Source organism: Micropterus salmoides, unplaced genomic scaffold (assembly GCF_014851395.1).
Source record: "Micropterus salmoides isolate LMB-PRFRI ecotype aquatic unplaced genomic scaffold, ASM1485139v1 Ms_hic_scaffold_3, whole genome shotgun sequence".
NCBI classification, from domain to species: domain Eukaryota; kingdom Metazoa; phylum Chordata; class Actinopteri; order Centrarchiformes; family Centrarchidae; genus Micropterus; species Micropterus salmoides.
Window position 1 is genome coordinate 13,406,296 of NW_024042261.1, and position 21,310 is coordinate 13,427,605.

Sequence of the window (21,310 nt, forward strand, 5' to 3'; positions counted from 1 at the left end):
CATGGCGACCTGTCGATCAGGCTAGAGTGACCTGTACCAACAGCACTGTGTAAATTTAACCAGCGCTGTTGAAAAAGCTTATTAGGAGTTGGCTGTTCACTTTCTCTGGTGAGTACATTTAGTTTTAAGCCTGGTGTTCACAAGACAAAGTTGTCAGCCTTGTTAACATGAATTACAGATGCACCTAGCTAAGCAAGCTAGCTAGCTCCGCACACAGCCGTTAGCTCCACCATCTTGTCCAAATATGGTCACGTCCGGTGCCGCTGGTTACGAAAACTCAACATGGCTGCCAAACTCGAGGCTTTCTAACGGCAGGCTACAAACCAACGGGTGACTTCACGATGACTACGTCCACTTTTTATACACAGGCTATGGTCACGCCCACAGAGCCCTCTGGTCCCAGTTACACAGACCACTGGAGCAGCAACAACAAAGCAACAATGACAGAGGAAAGGCCACAACTGTAAGATAGTTTCAATGTTCATCCCACTGTTGTCATTCCAATCTGAGTAATGGTTTAACATTTTAAAGTAAATCAAACATCTGGCTGGTGATGAAGCCTACAGAACATTCCCCACTTATAAAACTTATAAACACTTTGGCAAAATAAACTGCAGAAGTAGTATGAAAGAAGACTGTTGCTTTATTATTCTAAATAGACATTACATTGTTAGTGTACAGTTGTGGTTATAGTAAGTTACTTGCTTTTAATGTGCATATTATTTTATATAGTTCCAAAGCAAAAATCTGTTAAAAAGTTAGACGTTTTAAAGTTAAAACCTACTTGGCAATAAATCTTATTCTGAGCTTATTGTTTTGGGTGATAAAGCCTTTTATCTTGGAGCAGCCCCTCTGTAGTTATCTTTGTATTCTTGGTTTTGAGGTCTCATGGATGATGCTGGCTTCACACCTGCCTCATTTAGTTTGGCTGAATCGCACTACAGTTTGTTTTCCCCCTTTTACACTCGGGTGCGCAACAAACAAGCGTACCAAGACCTCTTTCAAGAGATGGTCTCGGTACGCTTTCAAACGAACTCTGGTGCGGTTCGCTTGTGGTGTGAAAGCAAAAGAACCAACCACAGGATTTTATGTTAGCAGAGATGTGATCTGTGCATTATTCCCAAAGCTAAACCACTAATAAATCCATCCATGAAATGTGCCCAGCGATCTTATAATTGATCTGTATAAGCCATGCTATGGCTATGAAAATTATTTGTTAATGTGTACTTGTCAGTGCATGTATTTCCCTGATTAATAGGTCAAAATCTGTTAAAATAGGAGGGCAAGTACTACTGTCAGCCCTGTCAGTTCACTCAGTCCACAAAACATCTGTGACAGCAATGCCACAGCATATAGACTAATAAGCCCTGAATTATTACTGTACATGTCCTGTTTAACATCTAACATTACTAATCATGCTAAAAAATAAATTATACTCAGTGAGCTCTTTGCAATATAGATCAGAAGCATTCAAGTGCTCCATAAAATTCTGTCAGTCACCAGAGTTTGATTTCCTCATGTGTCCTGATGATGCAGGATAACAATCAGCAAAGCTGTCCAATCAACAAGTTAGCTGTAGATCTGAATAACATCATGGTTACTTCTATTGGTAACATTAGCTAGTTAGGCTGTGTGTTGGAGATCAGTAATTGACTTAAAAGATATTTAATTAGTTAAATGGTTTAATTAGAGTTAGGGTTAGGGTGTGACAAAAATAATTGCGACTAGTAGACTAATCGAATAAATAATTAACAGATTTGTCAACGACAAAAATAATTATTAGTTGCAGCCCCGGTATTTATACATATAAAAATTTTTTATATATAAAAAAAGTATTTATTTAATGCCGTTTCTATGCAGATGTAATATGGGTATATAGGAGCTGCATAAAAGAGAGCTTACAACTGTGTTAGAGCAGTGCTGCAGGACAGCAGTACGACAGCTCATCACACACTTAGAGACAGTAGAGCCTTAGTTCTTGTTCTCAGTGCACCATCCACCCCCACTTCCTGTGACCGTGGAGCATGTTCAAACTCCTGGACCACTCCCTAAAACATCTTTCTCTTTGTTTGTAATCCATCCACCTCCTACCCAATCCACTTCTATTTCACTCTTGTGCCTCCACTTAATACTAAGTATCTATGTAAGCATATAAAGTACCGTTCTTCAATCTTATGAGCACAACAAAAAACAATGAATGCATATACAGTATTTCTAGAGTGGAGATGAGGTTGCGGAGTTTTGCACACTGAGCTAAACAAGTCCAAAGGAAAAGGAGATGGTTTAGCTGTTGTTTACATTTCTACCACTCCCACTCTGCACCATTTTCCTCTCTTTCTCTCCCGTTCAATCTCCTCTTCTCTGCTCTCTCACTACACATACACTCTCTCTCTCAGTATGAACAATGCCTCTCTGACGAGAACCCAGAATATCTTATGATGTCACTCAGGAGCTATGTGGCAGCTCTGACTGTGGCCACTCCCCGCAAAGCATTCTGGGACAAGCAGTCACAAAGAGAAAACACCATGGCAAAGCTTTGCTGGCTGGTGGAACTACTTTCATTATATTTCTCTTAGCTTTGTGGCAAATGTGCATTTGGCAAGATGTACACTGCATGCTTTTCCAAAATAGGTAGTGTGTGTTCAAGTACTGCACCTTTGCACGGTTGCTGCGTTGTGTGTTGTTGTTGTTCTGGGTGGTCAGCTCGCTGTCTGTGTCTTCATCAGAGGCTACGCTGTCGTAGTCATGCTGGTCATCATCAATGCCCAGATCCAATGGGTCTGACAAAGGAAAAATGTGCTTATGTAAGACACTTCCCAATATACAGAACGCTCAGAGTGCTGACTGACAGCCAACTTTCTTTCCCACTTCTTTCAATGACGGCTCCATGTTGGTTTCACATACGAACCAGTTAGTAAGTCAAATTCTTATGCAGATAGAGAGACACCGCCTGGTCTGGCACAAATGCAGCTCTGTAAGAAACCCTTAAGAAATCCCCCTTTTTAGCCATTAAAGCTCCGTATGGCTGTATAGAGAGGTACTGTGTCTACCCATATTTGTGAGTAGGTTAAGTTTCATGCCCTTGTTCTTTGCTCTTCTTCAAAAAGCATTATAATTGCCTTCAGCCCTCCCTCCTATCGGTGTGTCCGTTCCTCTCAGTGTCTCACCTGTAGGGCTGGTGAGACCTTTCCCCTGCTGTCTTCTTTTGGCGTCACTCAGGATGTCGATGATGAGCGTGGCAAACTCCCGAGCATTGAAACGGGCCAGCTTCTGACGGCCCTGGGAGAAGAACCAGTCGGGAGTTAGGACTTAGACATTACACAGACAGTCCACACTGGTGGGACCCTCTTATACTAAAAAGTTCTGAAAGCTGTTGTGGAATACAGATACAATCCAGCCCACATTCAGTGGTTCATTGCCAGTGTGACTACTGTGGTCAATGACCATGTGCTGTGGAAAAACACAGTCATACTTCGCAACACACACACACACATCACGAGTCTGCTCACACATACACAAACATGAGGAAAGAAACATAAACCGTGCAATTACACTAGCATGCTGGCATCCATATAACAGAAGTGCGAAACTACACAACACAAAACGATGTGCTATTCAGAACACTTTGGAAGACAAAGGAAGGTAAAAAGTTCAACTCTAAATCTGTGCATTTTTCTTCTGGTTCCTAAATAGACAGCAGTTTCTGTCCACAGTGCACTGCCCAATCAGGGGAGAGCAAACGTGGCCATGTGGGTGTTTTCCCTGTGTGTGTGTGTGTGTGTGTATGCTCGTGTTAAAAGTCAAAACACTAATGAGCCACACAGATGAGGACAAACTAAGTAGAAGGACATTTGGGATTTCTCTCTCACACACAGAGAGCGAGCAAAAGAGGGAGGAGAGCTAGATAGAGCGAGAGAGAGAGAGAAACACAGATGGATTACATCTTCCCTCCTCTTTCACAGCTGAGGAACATCCCTTGTCAATTTCACACTCATTCTCAGCCCCCCCCCCAGCCCCCAAACATATACTCTGTCTAACTGTCTAAGATATCACAAGGCTCTATTTTTTTCCTTTCTTCTAGCATCTTCTTTCTCTCAGATGTGTCATCATCTACAGGCAAACAATATCCACAATACAAATGTATATGCATGCCACCTGTGATTATCTGCACAACAGGTTGATGTATGAAGAAGAGTTTGTATTTTTACCTGGTTGCGTGTGGCAGAGTATTCAGGATTGACCGGTAGGAAGGGCACCGCGCTGCGTTCTGTTACCAGAGTGCTGTGGTTCTGGGTCGTGAGCCACACTGGAGACACAGACATGAAGCAAAAAGCAAGTCTCTGTGTTTGTGCGCGTTTAATATGGAACATGGGCAGCCAAGCACACCAAGTCCATCCACCCACACATGCATACACACATAAACAAAGCACAGTTAAAAAAACAAAAACACACAGTGGATCCTAAAACTGAACTCCGGCCTCTATAATCCACCTCTGTGCTTTGAGCCCTCCCCCTTTATGTGCGGTTGAGTGTGTACGTGTGCCTTGTTTGTATCCTTGCCACTTACCTGCGGTCCTTCTGTCAGAAAGCACAATTTTAGTGCTGCTGCTGCTGAAGGAAAGAGAGAGAAGAGAAGGAGACAGAGCGAGAAAGAGGAGGAGGAGGAGAAGAGAGACTCAAGAATTTCTGAGGCACTTCCTCACTCCGTCTTTCCTCCTCCCTCCCTCCCTCACTCACTCCATTTGGCCTGTCTCTTCAACAGTCATTTTCCTTTTTCTCCTCACTCTGTCCTTCAAAAGCTATCTGTCCTCTCAACATCTATTTTCTCAGCAATTTTCTCTCGCCCCCCTTTTCTTCTCAACGCTCACGCCAATAATGCTTCATCGAGGTGTTTTCAATTTTCTTTCAACACCTAGTTTCCGTGTAATGGGGAAAAAAGTCAAAACACGGGACAGATATTTCTACCTTACAAGGGAACAAAAGAAGAAAGTGCGGCGGGAGGAGACGAGGCTCACCTGCGTCGTTTTCTCTGCGATCTACCTCGTCATAGACGTCCATCGCTAGCTCCTCAAACAGCCGATTGTTGAGCTATCACACACACACACACACACAGATAAAACAAAAATCAACCCCAGACATATCAACAAGTGTATCCGTACGTGCCTACACATCGGCGGTGTGAAAAACAAGAGAGAGAGGAACAAAACAGACATGAAAACAATCTGATGTACCTGTAAACATTTACTTCGTATGTTGTCTAATTTTCACTCGACCATTTTGGATTAATTGCATTCTGTGGGGATAAACAGATGGCCTCGGAGCTGACAAACAGTATTTTGGCAAGGAACAGAAAATCTTGCTGTTATGCCAACCAAATTTTTTGCCCTTTTTTAATTTTTTTTTTTACCAATCACATATTTTTTATGTATTACTTTCAAGGCCACAGGGAAACTGGCTTAATCTATAAAAAAGATGTAACTTTGACCTTGACGACTCTAACAGAGTCTATAGAATTGTAAAGTAACAATTAGCCACTCACCGCTTGGAGCTTCTTCTTAGCAGCCTTGGCCAGTTCTGAGAGGTCCAGACTAAAGAAACACAGAGTCAAAAAAAAAAAAAGAAAAACAGTCAGACGGGCACCACAAAGATACAGTGGAACAAAGAGATGGAGGGAGAGGGAGGGAGGAAGATATGGAGAGAGGAGCAAGAGGCGAGGAGCTGGGAAGGGTGTTTGGCTAGGGAAGAGGCACAGGGAGAGCACTTATGGGGTTTGAGGAATGTGTTGGGTGTCAGATCAAAAGGCCATTTGACATTTTGAGACATTTAAACCTGAAATCAACTCTCTGCAGTCCCAGGGACAGGGTGCATCTGTGAGTTTACCAGCTACAGCTAGACAGCTAAACATTTTAAAATCTCAAGAATACTATGTCAGTAAAAATTAAACTTTCTTATATGTTGCTGTAAACTCAGTTTCAAGTGTGTTTTTATTACACAAACATAAAAGAGCTACATGTCAAAGTCATTTATTTTATTTTTTTTAGGTAGACTTAACTTATTTCAGGACTAACTAAGTTCACTAAGGATCAGTGGCAGACAGTAATTAAGTACATTTACTCAAGTACGGTACTTAAATACAAATTTGAGGTACTTGGACTCTACTCAAGTATTTTCTTTTCATGCCACTTTGTACTTCTACTCCACTACATCTCAGAAGGTAATATTGTACTTTTTACTTCACTACATTTGTCTGATGGCTTTAGTTACTAGTTACTTTACAAATTAAGATTTTTACACACAAAACATGTGAAGACTTCATAAAATATTTTCTGTTGTAAATGAAACTATAGCTGACATCATTATTAGATTGACATTGAAATTAACTGGCAACAACTTTGATTGTTTAGGATTTTTTTCATGTAAAAACATTTCATGGTTCAGCTTCACATATGTGAAGATTTGCTGCTTTTCCTTTTAATTATTTTTATTAACATGTAATAAATTTGAACTTTATAGTGTTGGTTAGACAAAGCAAGTGTTGTGAAGGTGTGACTTTGGGCTCTGGGCTCACTATTTTAAAAATCACGAAAATCAATTAATAGAGAAAGGAGGCCCTCTGAAACTCTAGAGAGATATAGATATTTTCCTCTCAGAAATAACTGTGCAGCTCTATTTTGTAGTGATAACAGATTAAGGCCACTTAATCATCCCACTGTGAAACCGCTGAAGCTTACTGTGGTGTACAACAGGGAAATCTATAAAAGATGGGGTAGCAAAGAGAGGGATTTAAATGAAGGAAGAGACTCTGGGGGGGGGGAAAGGAACAAGCAAAGTAGAGATACCTCTGTGTCGGGCACTTAGGACGAGCTCTGGCTCCACCAAGCGCAGCGAAATGGAGAGAACAGAAGACGAGTGAGAAAAAGGAAGAAAAAGAGAGAAAGAGGGGTGGAGAAGCCACATCAAAACAGCTTTAATTGTTATTGTCAAGAGGAACCATTCACCAGAACAGAACAGATGCAAGTGGAGTTAGATGGCAGCTCAGAAGACCCTCTTAAGCAACAAACACAATATGAGGGGCACTTGGTTTATATGCCTAACATTTACAACAAATGCGAGCATTTTAGCTACTTCTTTTGACTCAGCAGAGAAACCCGAGCACCCATCAAATGTTAGAAGGAAGCTGAGCCAAGTAACACAGAATTTGATTTATCATAACCTTACTGTGCGCTTCGGCACCTCTCAAATCAAACCTGCAGTTTACGATCAATAAACCAAGGACACCCAAAGTACCTAAATCACTCCAGGTACCTGTAACAGTTTAAATCATCATTTACATTAAACAACCAGCTTTCAAAGAGATGGGAGGGGGGGGGGGTTAGATTTGGTGCCACCCACTGGTCAGAACACTAAACTGCATTAGTGCCAAGTAAGCCATGCCAGGGGAAAAAGAAGCAGTCATAGAAGTATGACAAGTCAGGTACCTGCAAAATATACATGCAATCAAACCACACCATTCATGCAAAAACAGGGCACTCATAACCACGTTAATGCCAAACAATGATGTCCTGGCCCATACCTGTCTGCCATTTGAGGGATGATGTAATGGCCATTCTTGTGATCTGAGAAGAGAACAGGAAAGGACACTTAATAACTACTTAACTTCTATGCTTAAGGCCACATGAGATGCACACAAACTGGTTCAGCGGGTTACCTGGGCGCCGTCCACAAAGGTAGAAGGCTAGTCTGTCCGTCAGTTCGTACTGACACTCTACCAGCCGCTCTGCTAGCTCTATATGTCCCGCTTGCCTGGAACACAGACGCAAACTCTAAATGTTCTACTTTCTTGTTGGGTTTTTACTGTTTTGCTTTTCCCCTCACCGTACTTATTCGTGAAGTGTGTTTCCACTGTCTTGTACCTTGCGTAGTCCATCGGTGTGCGTCCGTTGATGTCAGGTGCTCCGGGGTCCGCGCCGTACACCACTAGTAGCTCAGCCTGCAGGATCTGGCCTGCCTTGGCTGCCACATGGAGAGGGGTAGTGCCTTTCTCCTGGAGGGTCAGGTGGACACACAAGCAGAGTCAGGACAGGAGGCCTGGCATAAAGAGAGTAACTGAACAGAGTAGCTAATTATAAGATGTAGTGAGTCAGCGAGGAGTGTTATTTTTTTCCTGACCGGGTGGAAGAAGTTGGCCTGGGCGCCGAGGGACAGGAGCCGAAGACACGTCTCTAAACTCCCCGTCCGCACGCTTGAATGAAGTTGCTAACAGAGAAACAAAGAGGAGAAAGAGAGTGTCAAGAGTGAAAAGATTAAACATCACTGAGAGACATAAACAGGCAGAATCCCCTTATTAGCCCAGTGGAGCTCCACAGCATTAGAGATCATTATCACACCCTGCTGTGTCATTGAGGTCACCTCCTGCCAGGGGGTTATATCAGCGAGTGTGCGTGAGTGTGTGCTTGTGTGAGTGTGTACATGCACAGGTTTACATGTGCGGCCTCCCACTGACATCTGAAAATTGAACATCCTTTGTGCTTACACATGCAGTTCAACAATATGGCAATGTCCGTAGAGGCCAATCAACCTGAACTCATAAGTTGTCCATCCCCCGGCTGTGAAATACTGAGCTCTCACCTTACTGAGGTCCTTGGTAGTGAGGCCATCATCATCGCGGCAGGGCAGCTTGTGCACAAAGGCCAGCATCTGGTATTTGGCTCTGATGAACTCTGACTTAGTGGGACTGCACGGGGAAGATAGTAAGATGGTTAACAAAATTCAAACCTTAGAAAAAGTACAGTAAAATGTGGGGAAATCATATTTGCCAGTACAGTACAGGTCACTGTGTCACTTAAATTATGCTCTACAAAACTAATTTTAACTTGTAGGTTTTTCCTGAATGTCACATTGCTGGTGTGTATTTTGAATGTTTTCACTTCTCTCCTTTTGATTAGGTGAAAACCCCACTCTCTTATCAAAGTAAAAGCCTCGAGGTAAAAACTAGTCGCCTTAACAAGACAGCAAGGCCTGAGCGGAGTTCCTTCACATTTTAATTGAATGAGCCAGAATTGATGGGATATTACTGATTTCCTGCTTGTTTACAAAGACGTTATACACTACAGTACATTAAGAGGTTGTGCACAATGCGCTTCCACACATTTCTGTAAGTTAAACTTTCAGTGTAGGGCTGCAGAATTAAAAGGCTATCGAAACCGAAATTCAAAGCCTCTTACCAACGTAAATATCGGTTATTTAATCCTGGTAAGATTGTGTGTGTTCATGTACTTTCCACTTGAAACACCGCGTGTGTAGTCACGTGACCCCCCGCCCCGTCCATTTCCTGCTCAGCCTTCAGACCATATTCTGAAGCAGAGGGAGATGTTAGCTAGCGCTAACCGCCTTCATTTTCTAGCAGCTGTGTAAACGACAGACTAACGGACACACTGTGATCTAATGTTACACTGTACATTTACTGCCAGACTGACTTGTTACTGGCTTTCAGCGTCACTTTTGCCGCTCTCTCTCTCTCTCTCATTAGCTCGTCCACTCACTCGCTACGCAAACACGTCGCACTGCAGTTAAAATACCTTACTCCGCTGCACCTGTCGCCTATATGTACTTTGATGAATGAGGAGCATCATTTTAGGTGAAATCAACTAGCCCTAGTTCAGTGTGTAAGTTTAGTGGCATCTAGTGGTGAAGGTTGAACCTTCCAAATACACAGCTGGCCAATCACAGCGCAGTATATGTCTCGATCTAGCTGAGGTCCGACACTTTCATGGCAGTGCTCCATTGACTCTAATGCAAAAGGAGTCGTTTTCTAGCTTTTTTTTTTTGCTGTTTTTACAAAATATGGTTAAACCATAGACTGTATATAAGAAGGAAAGTGTTTACTGGAGTAATAATTCAGCTGAGAAGTAGGGTCATTTTCCCATTATTTCTAATGGAGCCGGACTTCTTTTTGCAACCAGAAGAGTCGCCCCCTGCTGGATTTTCAATAGAATGCAGGTTTCAGGGACTTCCGCATTCGCTTCATATTGTAGACTGGAAGCTTCCCGCTTGGGTTAAATGCTTTTCTTGGGGAAGTTGTAATAATTAAAATCACTACCCAGAGAGGTTTAAAGGAGAAGTACGATTTATTGTCTTTCTAAAACCAAAAGCAAATCCAGAAAAATGTAGGCTGTGGATTGTTTGTAATGTAATGTTAGTTAGCTAACGCTAGCTAACTTGCTACTGAATGTAAAGTTATATAGCCCTACTGTTCTACTTTTTAATGAATGTAATAGTGAATAGAGACCTATCCAGCTGTACAGGAACAGTGTTAATCCTTAATATCATCCTATTTCTCAACAGACGGAAAATACGGTGGTTCACTTCTACTCTGTGATCGGTAGGCTTTAGCTTGTTTTTATTTTTTTCACCTTAGTTTGACCTTCAAATGCACAATGCAACTGCAAAACTGTCTGCTTCTTTCTGAGATCGCTTTTTCCAAAAATTAGACAATATTTCTCCAGGTAGTGCAGTTATAGACAATGGCAGCGTCGTGATAAAAGTCCGACAAGTCCAACCGTTTTTCGGATTTAGCGACAGTAACTAAGGGGAGCTTGGCTTAGCGAAGGATCAATTGTAACCCACGGCTCACAGATTGTGAAATTTCCTGAGTTGTGATGTCATATCAGAGCGTATAAAACAACACACAGACCAATACAAAATCTTATTTCCGGTGGCGCTGCTCGGCTGGCGACACGGACTCATGCTGTTGCTGGTATCTCTTAAGTTTTTGAGAGGATTAGACACTTGATTTTTAATTTTCAAGATCAGTTAATTTCTAAAGTAAGTCGTCGACATGGCGATATTTATAAGGCTTTTTATTGGTTTGTTTATCGCGCATCTGGTAGCAGTCTGTTACTCGCACACAATGGCGTGCAGGTGGAGCAACGACCAAACACTAACATACACGAGAGAGGATCTGCTTCTGTACCGTTCAGTTGATTACAATCCGCCTGTGGACCTTCTGGATTGCCTGAAAGCTAGGAGAGTGGAAAGCAAACGCCGGCGGAAAAGAGGTCAAAGAGGTGGCGTCAGACAGCGTTTTCGACGACGCGGTTGCAGACCGCCGTTACCTGCAATTATCCTGAGCAACGTTAGATCGTTACAACAAAAGATGGAAGAACTACGCATCAAAGCTAAAGCATGCTTTGAGTTCCGGGACACAGGCCTTCTGGTGCTCACTGAAACTTGGCTTCGCCCTGAGATGCCCAGCTCGCTGATAGAGGTACAAGGTTTCTCTCTTATTCGGGCGGATAGATCTGCCACCTCGGGGAAGAGCAAAGGCGGTGGTATCTGTGTGTTTGTAAATGACCGCTGGTGTAGTCATACGACAGTTAAATCCACGGTATGTAATCAAGACATTGAACTCTTATGTTTAAGTTTGAGACCCTTTTACCTACCCAGAGAGTTTGGGAACATTTTGATTTGTGTTGTGTACGTCCCTCCGTCGGGCAAAGCAGCAAATGCCGTGAGCATTATAAGAGACTGTATTCAGGTTCAACTTCAACATACACCTGGAGCTCCTGTCTTCATTCTCGGCGACTTTAATCATTGCTAAATGGAGTCTGCCCTCTCTGGGTATGAACAGTATGTTAAAGACAATACAAGACTTAATAGGATCTTAGACAAATGCTACGGGAACATAAAAGAAGCATACACTTCCAGATCTTTTCCTCCTCTGTCTAACTCTGACCACAACATTGTGTACTTAATCCCAACATATAAGACTCTGAAAAGACACAAACCTGTGGTTAAGAGTGTTAATGTGTGGTCGAATGACACTGTTGAATCCTTGAAAGGTTGTTTCCTTTGTACTGATTGGGAAGTTTTTCATAGTGATGATATTGATGAAACCACAATGGTAACGACAGATTATATTAAATTTTGTACGGATAATGTAGTACCAAAAAAGGAGGTGATCATTTATGCAAACAATAAGCCCTACATAACTAAGAAAATTAAAAGCTGTATTAAAAAAGAAACTAGCCTTTCATAACCAAGATCGCCTTGCAGTAAGATTAGTACAGAAGGAATTGAATGGTCTATTGAGGGAGGCCAGGAATAAACAAAAAGAACTTTTGGAGAACAAGCTAAATATGTCTAACCCTAAACAGCTTTGGGACTCTATGAAATCAATAACAAATATGCAGCCTTCACAGAAATATGTATCTACTTCAGATGATCTACAGAAAGCCAATGACCTAAATAATTTTTATTTAAGATTTGAGAAGTGCAGCCAAACTCCTGCAAACAGCCTTAGCGATATAGAGACTTCTGGTGTTCTTAGAGAAAGGTTGCTGATTGATGCTAATCAGATAAACCATTATTTTAAACACATTTGTCCTAACAAATCGGCAGGCCCGGATGGAATTTCAGCCTACATCTTAAAAAATTTTGCTGATGAATTGACTCCAGTATGGCTTCCTATATTTCAACAATCTCTGGACATTGGTACTGTTCCTAGCCTCTGGAAAAGGGCTGTAATCATACCGGCCCCGAAGATAGCCAGGCCCGTAATAAACAATGATTTTAGACCGATTGCGTTAACGTCTGTGATTATGAAATGTTTTGAAAAGTGTATTGTGTCAATGTTAAAAGCAGAGGTTGCTAACAACCTAGATCCTTTACAGTTTGCCTATAGGCAGGGGAGGGGAACTGAGGATGCTATTATTAGCATTATGCACCTAATTCTGAAGCATTTAGAGAATCACAAAGCCTATGCTCGTTTACTTTTTATCGATTTTAGTTCGGCCTTTAACACCATTCAAACACCCTTGTTAATCTCAAAGATGGAGCAGTTGAGTGTAAACCAAGCTATCATAAAGTGGTACTCTTTTTTAACTGACAGAATTCAGTGCGTTAAAGTAAACAATTGTCTTTCACAACAAAGAAAGACTAGCACAGGTGTCCCACAAGGCTGTGTCAGTTCTCCAATTCTTTTTACTTTATTTACAAATGATTGTTCAAGTAAGCATTCAAAAAACTATATTTTTAAATATTCAGACGACACAGCCATCTTAAGTCTTCTCGATGAAGACGATAATATTAGAGATGTATACCTGCCAGAAATAAGTCAGTTTGTTGAGTGGTGTGATAAAAATGATCTAATAATAAATATAAAGAAAACAGCGGAGATCATATTCGATCCAAAAGGTATTGGGGACCATCATCAAGTGGTCATACATGACCAAAACATCACCCAAACGCAGACTTACAAGTATTTGGGTGTTTATATAGACAGCTCACTTACTTGGAAAACTCACACGGAATGGGTTTGCACACGGCTGCACCAGAGGCTATATTTTTTACGTAGATTACGTTTTTATGGGGTGAATAAGAAAATTATGATGCTGTTCTACAAGGCTGTTTTAGAAAGTATTGTTAAGTATGGTGTTACAGTATGGTTTGGGAACCTATCTATACAGCTAAAATCCAAATTGTCACATCTGGTGTTGACAGCTCTTAAAACAGTTGGAAATGAGGAATCTTTGAATCTCCAACAGTTATTTGAGAATAGCACTTCAACGCGTCGGCCCACCGTTAGTCCAAATTTCACTTCTCTTCTTACTTCTATTAAACCACACAACGACTACTACTATTAATAGTATTACTACTTCTTCTCCTTCCAATCGTATTCAACATGGTGACGAAACATGCTCTATAGAGCAGTTTTTCAGTTTGGGTTACTGTAGAAACATCGCGACTTCCATGTAAGGGTACCTGCGGTGTATGTAGTTAGAAATGGCTCACTGTAAAGAAATAAAAACAGTTCATTATGTAAGGTCTTGTACACTACTGAATATATAGTTTTGTATATTATATTGCATTTCTGTCAATACATCCTCCTGAATATTACACACTGAACCTTTAAACAAAGTTTTTTCCAGCAGATCCAATTCTTGATCTCATGACCCTCCAACGGTCTCATTTTAACCCCCAAAAAAGAACAAACCTACACTGACAAAACTTATCCTGTATTTAGTTACACAAAAAGCCTACGAGAACAGAACACAATTAATTAGGAAAGTGATGCATGACTGAGAAAAAACTGTTAAGAGGGCAACCCGTTAACAACCAACTGGGTGCAATTGCTTTTTACTACCGAAAACATCAATCATGTTCAGAAAGGTTATATATCCCCCAGATAAAGATAATTTCTCCCAGCAAAGGTGATTGGGGGAGGAGATGTGCGATGGCTTTGTTGTGCATCTTTCGAGTCTGTGGGGTGTATACTTACTGGACTTTGTCCTGGGGGTTGGGTTTCCTGCGACCGCTCTGCACCTGAGCAGGGTCCAGGAGACTGTGTTCCCATATGGAGTTGGCCCCATTACTGGCCAAGGTCTGAACCATCTGAAACACACACACACACACACACACACACACACACACACACACACACACACACACACACACACACACACACACACACACACACACACACGGCAGTGACTCAGTGATGGTTCACACAATGAGAGAGTAACTCTGGGGAGTAAAGTCACCATACAGCCCTAAAGCAATACTCTGTTTTGAATGTATTGCTTTTAGACTGACCAAAAAGTTCAACATGATGCACAAGCGGAGGATTAGACACAATATTAACAGAGAAAATACAAACTTTATTTTCTTCTGAATAAATGCTGATGGAAAACCTTTGGTAACAGATTTGCACTCTTGAACTGGAATCAGCTTCTGTACCAGTCCTCACCTTCTGTGGTAGTAATCTGGGCTTCAGGTACTGCATTTACTTTCAGTCCTACTCTGATCACTCTTCATTTCTCAGCCTTACCTGCAGTAGTGCGGGAGGCCATCCACTGTGCCTCAGGTGCTTGACTATGGAGATATGGCGGCCTAAGCTGCGGTGGACTGAACAGCATTCATCACAGATCAGGACCCCTCGGTTGATACTGGTCCAGCCCGGATCTGACAGACAAACAGAAAGAAATGGATGGTATTACAAGCCTTGTAAAACAAGCCTTGTTTCATTGTAAGACTTTTCACCAAAGTAAAGAATCTTAAGTGCTTCAGCGCAACAGTCAATTCAGTCGAGCATGACCACTCCAACTCTGTGCTCTCCATCTTACAATAGACCCCTCTATGTGCATGTAGTGTAATTTTGGGGGCCTAAATGACAGTTTTTCTTCCACAAGAATTCAAGGTCAAGTCAAACATATGCTCCTTGAGTCCTTATTTCTCAGTTGCCAACCTGCATTAAGAAGTGTTAAATGAAATATGTGGATACCACGTACACACAGAGATACAAACATTTGGTTGAGCACAGCAAAAAGAGTAAAGTCTGTCACCAAAACTCCAATTGATCTGATCCTTTTAAATTTCAAAAATGAACGTGGAATTACATATTCTATGTATAATGCCCATTAATAGCAAAGCTGGCTTGCACTATAGAGGATATGAATCTTTGTAGTGAATTAAACAGCTGTGACAACACAATAGTTTTGTAATTAGGAAAATTTCTGAACTTGAGTTAATGTAAGGACTGGGCAATTAAGACAAATGTGATTTTATAATAATAGTGACATGAGCATGAATACTGTCAACAATCTGATTACGTGAAGAAAATATGCATAACATTGAATTATCAGCCAGCCATCGTGAGTTGCTACAGTTGGAAGATGCTATGTGGAAGTATCAAATACTTGTATAAAGTTGGATCACACACACAATGTGTATTCCATATGCTGGGTTGTACTATAATTCCCCTTAGCCCAGCATACTCATACAACATCGTTACTCGCTAGTGAACTAATGCATGAACAGACCCAGCTATAAGTGCTTGACCAATGTAGGTATTTAAACCTATAAGAATTATTCAAAGTCACCTCAGAGTTGTACAAAACTGGAGAAAATAAAGTGCAGTAAGAAAGGCTGAAGGTCTAAGTACACTGTGATTTTGTGACTTTTTTGATACTCAAAAATTCAAATCAGTTGTAAAATAAATCAGTAATAATAAATTAGTTAATCAATCTTGATTACCTATTGTGATGTCAAAGTAATGTTACAGTAAATCAGTAAAATGTAAGAGAGATGTCACAGTCATGAGCAGCTTGGTATAAGACTCATTGGCCCTACTAGTACTAGACAGTAGTCTTCTTCCCAAGACAACTACCTGAGTCTTATTTTTCAAATACGAATAGATGAGTGGGAATAAAGTGAGGATAAGAGGGGAAGCAGCTAGGGCCAATGCCAGTCTACTGACACTGGCAGACTAGTCACAGAGTCTGGGTCATGTTTACATCCTCAGGACCCTGCTGTGATGAGCAGCTCACAACTAACACAGCTTGCTATATCAAAACAAATACATGCACACGACGCATGCACATGATGCATGCACGAACACACACATCTACTGTCTGCATTAGTCACTAGCAGGCTGGGATAAACCTGTCTTAGCTTAGGGTATTAATGGAGCTAAAATGGTCCATCATCAGATGAACCGACGTGCTGTAAGTCTTTTTGCCCGTGGAAAATGTAGGAGCAAATGCAAAATGGCTTTGATAAGAGCTATAGCCTAGTTTCAAACAGTAGCCCGTAGGCTTTAAAGGCCGAATTGCAGCAATTTAATTCCTTAATCCGTGTAATAAATATAAAAACTCCCAAAGGCTACACTATCTGCTTGGCTCGCTGGATCAATATGAGGCTACACCATTAAGCTATTAGGCCTGAGTAGACTATTGGCAGTGGCATATTGGCCAAATCTTTAGCATGACACACTTTAGCCTAAAGTTCACTTATTCATCATTTCAACATTCATATTTGTTTTTATAACGGTCACTATGGCCAGCATAAAAGTATCATACTGAGTATTAACAGTGAATAATAGCATTTAAGTTTGGAAAACTCTTGCTGAAGTAAACGCTATACATGCTGCTTGCATTTACATTATTCGTCTGGTAACTGCTAGGTTTCTACACTAACATTTATCACAGGTTCATTCATATTTTACACTGGAGGAGTCTCACAGCTCTAACCAATCATTGAAATATCCAGGAGCAACATGTAGGTCCACTTGCTGGCCCAAGTCACTAAATGGGTGTTTTTATTCCCTCTGAAGTTTGCCTTTTAATTTTGACCAAACACCACTCACAATATCAACAGTAAAACACGACAATATAACACATAAAAGACTTGGGCCGCACTGTCAAACTGCTCTCAATGCTTTCACAGCAGTCTCACTTTCTTATACAATTGCATATATGCTCAATGAATACTTTACTATCATGACAACATGATTCATTGTTGCTATAAAGTGTGCAGATTGCCACAGCGTGACATTCAAGCCTCCTGCAGCTTGGCTAGGACTGGGAGTATCAGTCGTCCTTTGTAGCCAGGCCATGGAGTTATCCCCTAGTATGACACAAAGCTGGGTAGTAGGGAGGTGGCCTGTCACCAGTGGCTAGGTCAGCATTTTGCAGAACGCACTGTGTGTGTGTGCATGTTGTCATAAGGAGGGGCTACATGCACAGGACCGATTGTAGTAGAAGAAATATACAACTGGCTAACCACCATTGTGAAAAACCTGTCATTTTATTTAAGGAAGCCCAAGTATATAGGCTCTTACAACAAACACACATCTTTGCCTTTTCCCTAACAGGATTCATTTTTCAGGGACATAACACATTAATCATAATGTAAGTTGCTATGGGATTCGTTGAAAGTGGGGTTGGTTAGTGCTAATCAGAGTGTGAAGTGAGAAATGCAACTGATGGGGCATGAGGACAGAGAAGGTAAGTGTAGAGTAGCAGCAGGGAATAAGTTAAGGTCATAAAGCAGTAGCAAGGTGTACCCAGCAAGATTTTGAACATTGAGCAGTAGGGCCCTCAAGCTTATAGACAAGTTTTGTACACACACCCACACTCATACTGCTATCAGAGGGAGCAGCTGTGAAGAGAGCAGCTGTTGTAATGCATGCACACATGAATGAATGCAAGCAATACACACACAAACACACACACACAGGAGCTCCAGTAATCAAGTGCTTCATGCTAAGCAGGAGGTCATGTGAGGTTACATATGCAAGGCTGACGAGATGCCAAGGTTGCTTTGGCATCATCTCTACCTCACTTTGCAACAAACACACATGGGGGCAAACGAGGTCAAACTAACCTACAAATATGAATGTTCATTGCAGTGGTCATACACAACCCTAAGGACAACAAAGCTCTTATCTGACAGGTGAAATTTCAACATATTTCTTTTTTTTTTTTAGCTTCATGCTGAATCAGGTTAAATTTGCCACTCTCAGGCTCCTGTAAGAGTCTCAGCGTTAGTCACTATTTCATTTGTGAACTGTGAAGAAGACTAATAATATTGTGAAATAAGTTAGGTAAATTGTTAGAAACCTCTAAGTTACGCTCTTTCTGGTTGTTCAACAGACAACGGGAAATATCCTAACTAATGTCAGACAGTGCTGAAAGGACTGGCTGGTGGCTGAACAGCTTGACTAAGCAGACGTTAGCAGTAACTTGCCGTTTAGCTACACTAGCTAACGTTGTAGCCAAGCTAGCAGCGTTAGCCAGGTACACGATCTCAAAACGCCGCATGCAAGTGCTAACAATAACACCGCGGTTAAAATATAATCACTGGTGTGTATGTTAGTACATTAGGTGTAAGCCAAATGTTTAATAATAGCCAGCAACGCAGTGAGTAAAAACCGCATGCTCGTTAGCCAGGCTAAGTTATGCTAACGCGTTAAGAAGTCAGTCCCCGGTCACGAAAATCAAAACAAACGTCTCTCCAAGTAGGAAGGCGACGTAAATCTGACACTCAGATCTTCCACTGCAGCAAACAAGCTGCAAGCCCTCACATATGGTCTTGCTCAAACAGATATAACGTTACATGTCACGCTGCTCAACTGGGGTACACTAACGTTGAGCAGCTATTAGCCAGAGCTTTACCCCGTTGGGATAACACGCCTATTTTTCACTGTTTATTTTGGGCCTAAGCGACGCTTGGAAGCCCAGGCCGTTTTCCTGCGCTGCAGACCCGCTGACAGCGACAGCAGCTTCGGCCATGTTGTCCCACCACGTCGCCCTCTCAACGTATTGTTCCAGTACAGTGGTATCTTTTTGATTTATTTTCCTCATCCTTACCTGGCGCACTGCAGTCTGCGCAGACTTCTGTCCTTTGTAGCTTCCTTGACATCTCGAAAGCCGCTGGAATCGAGAGGTGGATGTCGGCGATGATGTGGTGGTTCGCCCTTTTTTCCCCCCGAGCTACCGACCGACGTCTGCCGTCAACCGATGCGGCCCCTGAATCCCCGGAAGCCGGGTGGTGTGATCGGCTTTCCCGGCCAGCTGACAGTTGAATTTCCCGTTTGTTCCTGCGGTCTCCTCGCCCACGTTCGCCACTGAACTCAAGTCCAGAGCCAAGTTATGTGAACATAGTTGATCTGGCTGTTTGCATCAACCTCATATCTGTATATTTACTAAATCTGTTCGCTGCATTGCCTGCAAGTCACCGAGAGACGGCAGCTCTCTACCTGTCAGTTTCTGCACGCACACACCCAACATCCCTGCAGCCTACCTATGGCGGGGCAGGGAGGGGTGACGGGGCAAAAATAATCCCGTCATCCTTCAAGGGTGAGGTGGGTTTCACAGACAATTAAAAATGCGATCAAACTTAGAAAAGTGAACTCACCAAAATGTTTAAAACATACTGGCCAAATGTAGCAATATATTTATGAACGTGATTTAAATTTAGGGTACCAGATCTTAATGGCCTAGATACATTTAACTATAGACAAAGTTGTTATCGCCTTATAATATAAGGATCGGTTCAATGTTATTTAACGCAGATATTTTATATAGCCTATTTGTGAAATTTTAAAGCCCCTCATTAAATTGGCAATCTATCAACAGACCTTATAACTGACATAGGCCCTTCTAATAGGATATTCCTTTAACAAAAGTTTTTGTTTAGGCTACTACAAAAAAGGGGGTTAGGCTCATTTGTAGCGAAATATATGGAAACAGTTTTTATGTTTCTGTTATTATTGTTGTGGTTGTTCCTGTAGTTGTTATGGCATTTGATTTATTTAATTGTGTCATACAGATAACAGCACAATTGTCCAAATGCAACACACACCAAAAAACGACAGATTTAATTCGACACGGGACCTGGACAGTCAATGACAAAATATAGACTTACATTAAATAAAACAAACTATAAACGTATAGTTTGTAACACAAACAAAAGTGTTAGGTCTATGCATAGCCTACAATGAAACATGGCAGACGATAAAACAACACTAAAGTATTAAAGGTTAAGCTGATTTAAACTTCATATTGATGCATTTTAATTCTGAATGTCAGTCAGTATGTGCATAGTCTACTTTTTTTAACCTCTTCAATATAGCAATACGGTATGATTCATGGGGTTATTCTATGTAATTCACCAGGTATGTTTTATCACAACACCCTTGACAGCGGATTGGCTGAGTGTGCGCACATTTCATTGCAGCTTGTCAACGCGTCTCTCCCAGTCACCACCGGATGGGAGGAGAGTAGGAGGATAGATGTGTTAAGAGTAGGTAGCGGAGAAAGAGAGAGGGAGGCAAGAGGTGGAGGAACGGGTGGTCAAGAAATCAAGGTGTAGTCTAATCTACTGAGACAACCAAGCGAGGGGTTTCTTTCCATTAATGATTTTCACGGGGCTTTGCTGTTTATTCTGAAGCAGAGCGAGCGGGGAACCATTCACTCTTCCTGACGCGTAAGGCTGCCCTTACACGCCTTTGGGCATCACCGCCGCTACAGGATGATAGGCTTGATCATATCGTAAATTGATAGCAAAGTAGCCTTACATTCCACAGTGAAGAAGGAGGAGGAGGCAAACTATGATCCGAGGATGATTTCGGCTAAGAAAACTCCGGAGAAGAGTCGTTATCCTATCCACTATTTGGTGTGGCACAACAAACACCGACAGCTGGAGAAAGAGCTGACAACGAACGAGCAGGTGAGACAGAGAAGAGCGATCAAACACATATCTCCTCACAGACAGAGAGGCCCGTGTCTTTATATATAAGCGTTTATATAGGCGTGTGTGTTAAAAGGTGGTGGTATGCCATCCTGGTGCACCTCATTCAAGAGCCTGGTCAATAACTGAGAATAGCGCAGTTAATTATTATCTACAGGGTGGAGGGGGACACTTGTAGACCACATTCTCAGACTTGAATTTGCACTATTGTCTTTTTGTCGTTCATTATGTGTGACATACGCCGTGGATCTGTGTAATTTACTGCATTGGGGCTTAAAAT

General features: G+C 41.8%; 2 protein-coding genes across 3 annotated transcripts in view; one reads left to right on the top strand and one right to left on the bottom strand.

Annotated features, from left to right (window-relative positions):
* git1 (G protein-coupled receptor kinase interacting ArfGAP 1) overlaps window positions 1-19,835 on the bottom strand; it is a 30,932-nt gene extending 11,097 nt beyond the window's left edge. Inside the window, exons 1-14 of one of the 2 annotated variants that reach the window (XM_038693803.1) lie at window positions 19,149-19,835; window positions 14,828-14,961; window positions 14,279-14,391; window positions 8,629-8,734; window positions 8,170-8,256; window positions 7,914-8,044; window positions 7,709-7,803; window positions 7,574-7,616; window positions 6,840-6,866; window positions 5,540-5,588; window positions 5,016-5,088; window positions 4,209-4,306; window positions 3,168-3,279; window positions 2,656-2,780 (exon numbers count right to left, since the gene is read on the bottom strand). In XM_038693803.1, coding sequence (XP_038549731.1) covers window positions 2,656-2,780; window positions 3,168-3,279; window positions 4,209-4,306; window positions 5,016-5,088; window positions 5,540-5,588; window positions 6,840-6,866; window positions 7,574-7,616; window positions 7,709-7,803; window positions 7,914-8,044; window positions 8,170-8,256; window positions 8,629-8,734; window positions 14,279-14,391; window positions 14,828-14,961; window positions 19,149-19,200 — 1,245 coding nt within the window. In that variant the 5' untranslated portion in view covers window positions 19,201-19,835. The remainder of the gene's footprint in view (window positions 1-2,655; window positions 2,781-3,167; window positions 3,280-4,208; window positions 4,307-5,015; window positions 5,089-5,539; window positions 5,589-6,839; window positions 6,867-7,573; window positions 7,617-7,708; window positions 7,804-7,913; window positions 8,045-8,169; window positions 8,257-8,628; window positions 8,735-14,278; window positions 14,392-14,827; window positions 14,962-19,148) is intronic. The other variant, XM_038693805.1, reaches the window with a different exon arrangement.
* A 726-nt stretch (window positions 19,836-20,561) lies between these two features.
* Window positions 20,562-21,310, top strand: part of ankrd13b (ankyrin repeat domain 13B) — a 46,995-nt gene continuing 46,246 nt past the window's right edge. The window contains exon 1 of the mRNA XM_038693806.1: window positions 20,562-21,009. Coding sequence (XP_038549734.1) covers window positions 20,902-21,009 — 108 coding nt within the window. The 5' untranslated portion in view covers window positions 20,562-20,901. The remainder of the gene's footprint in view (window positions 21,010-21,310) is intronic.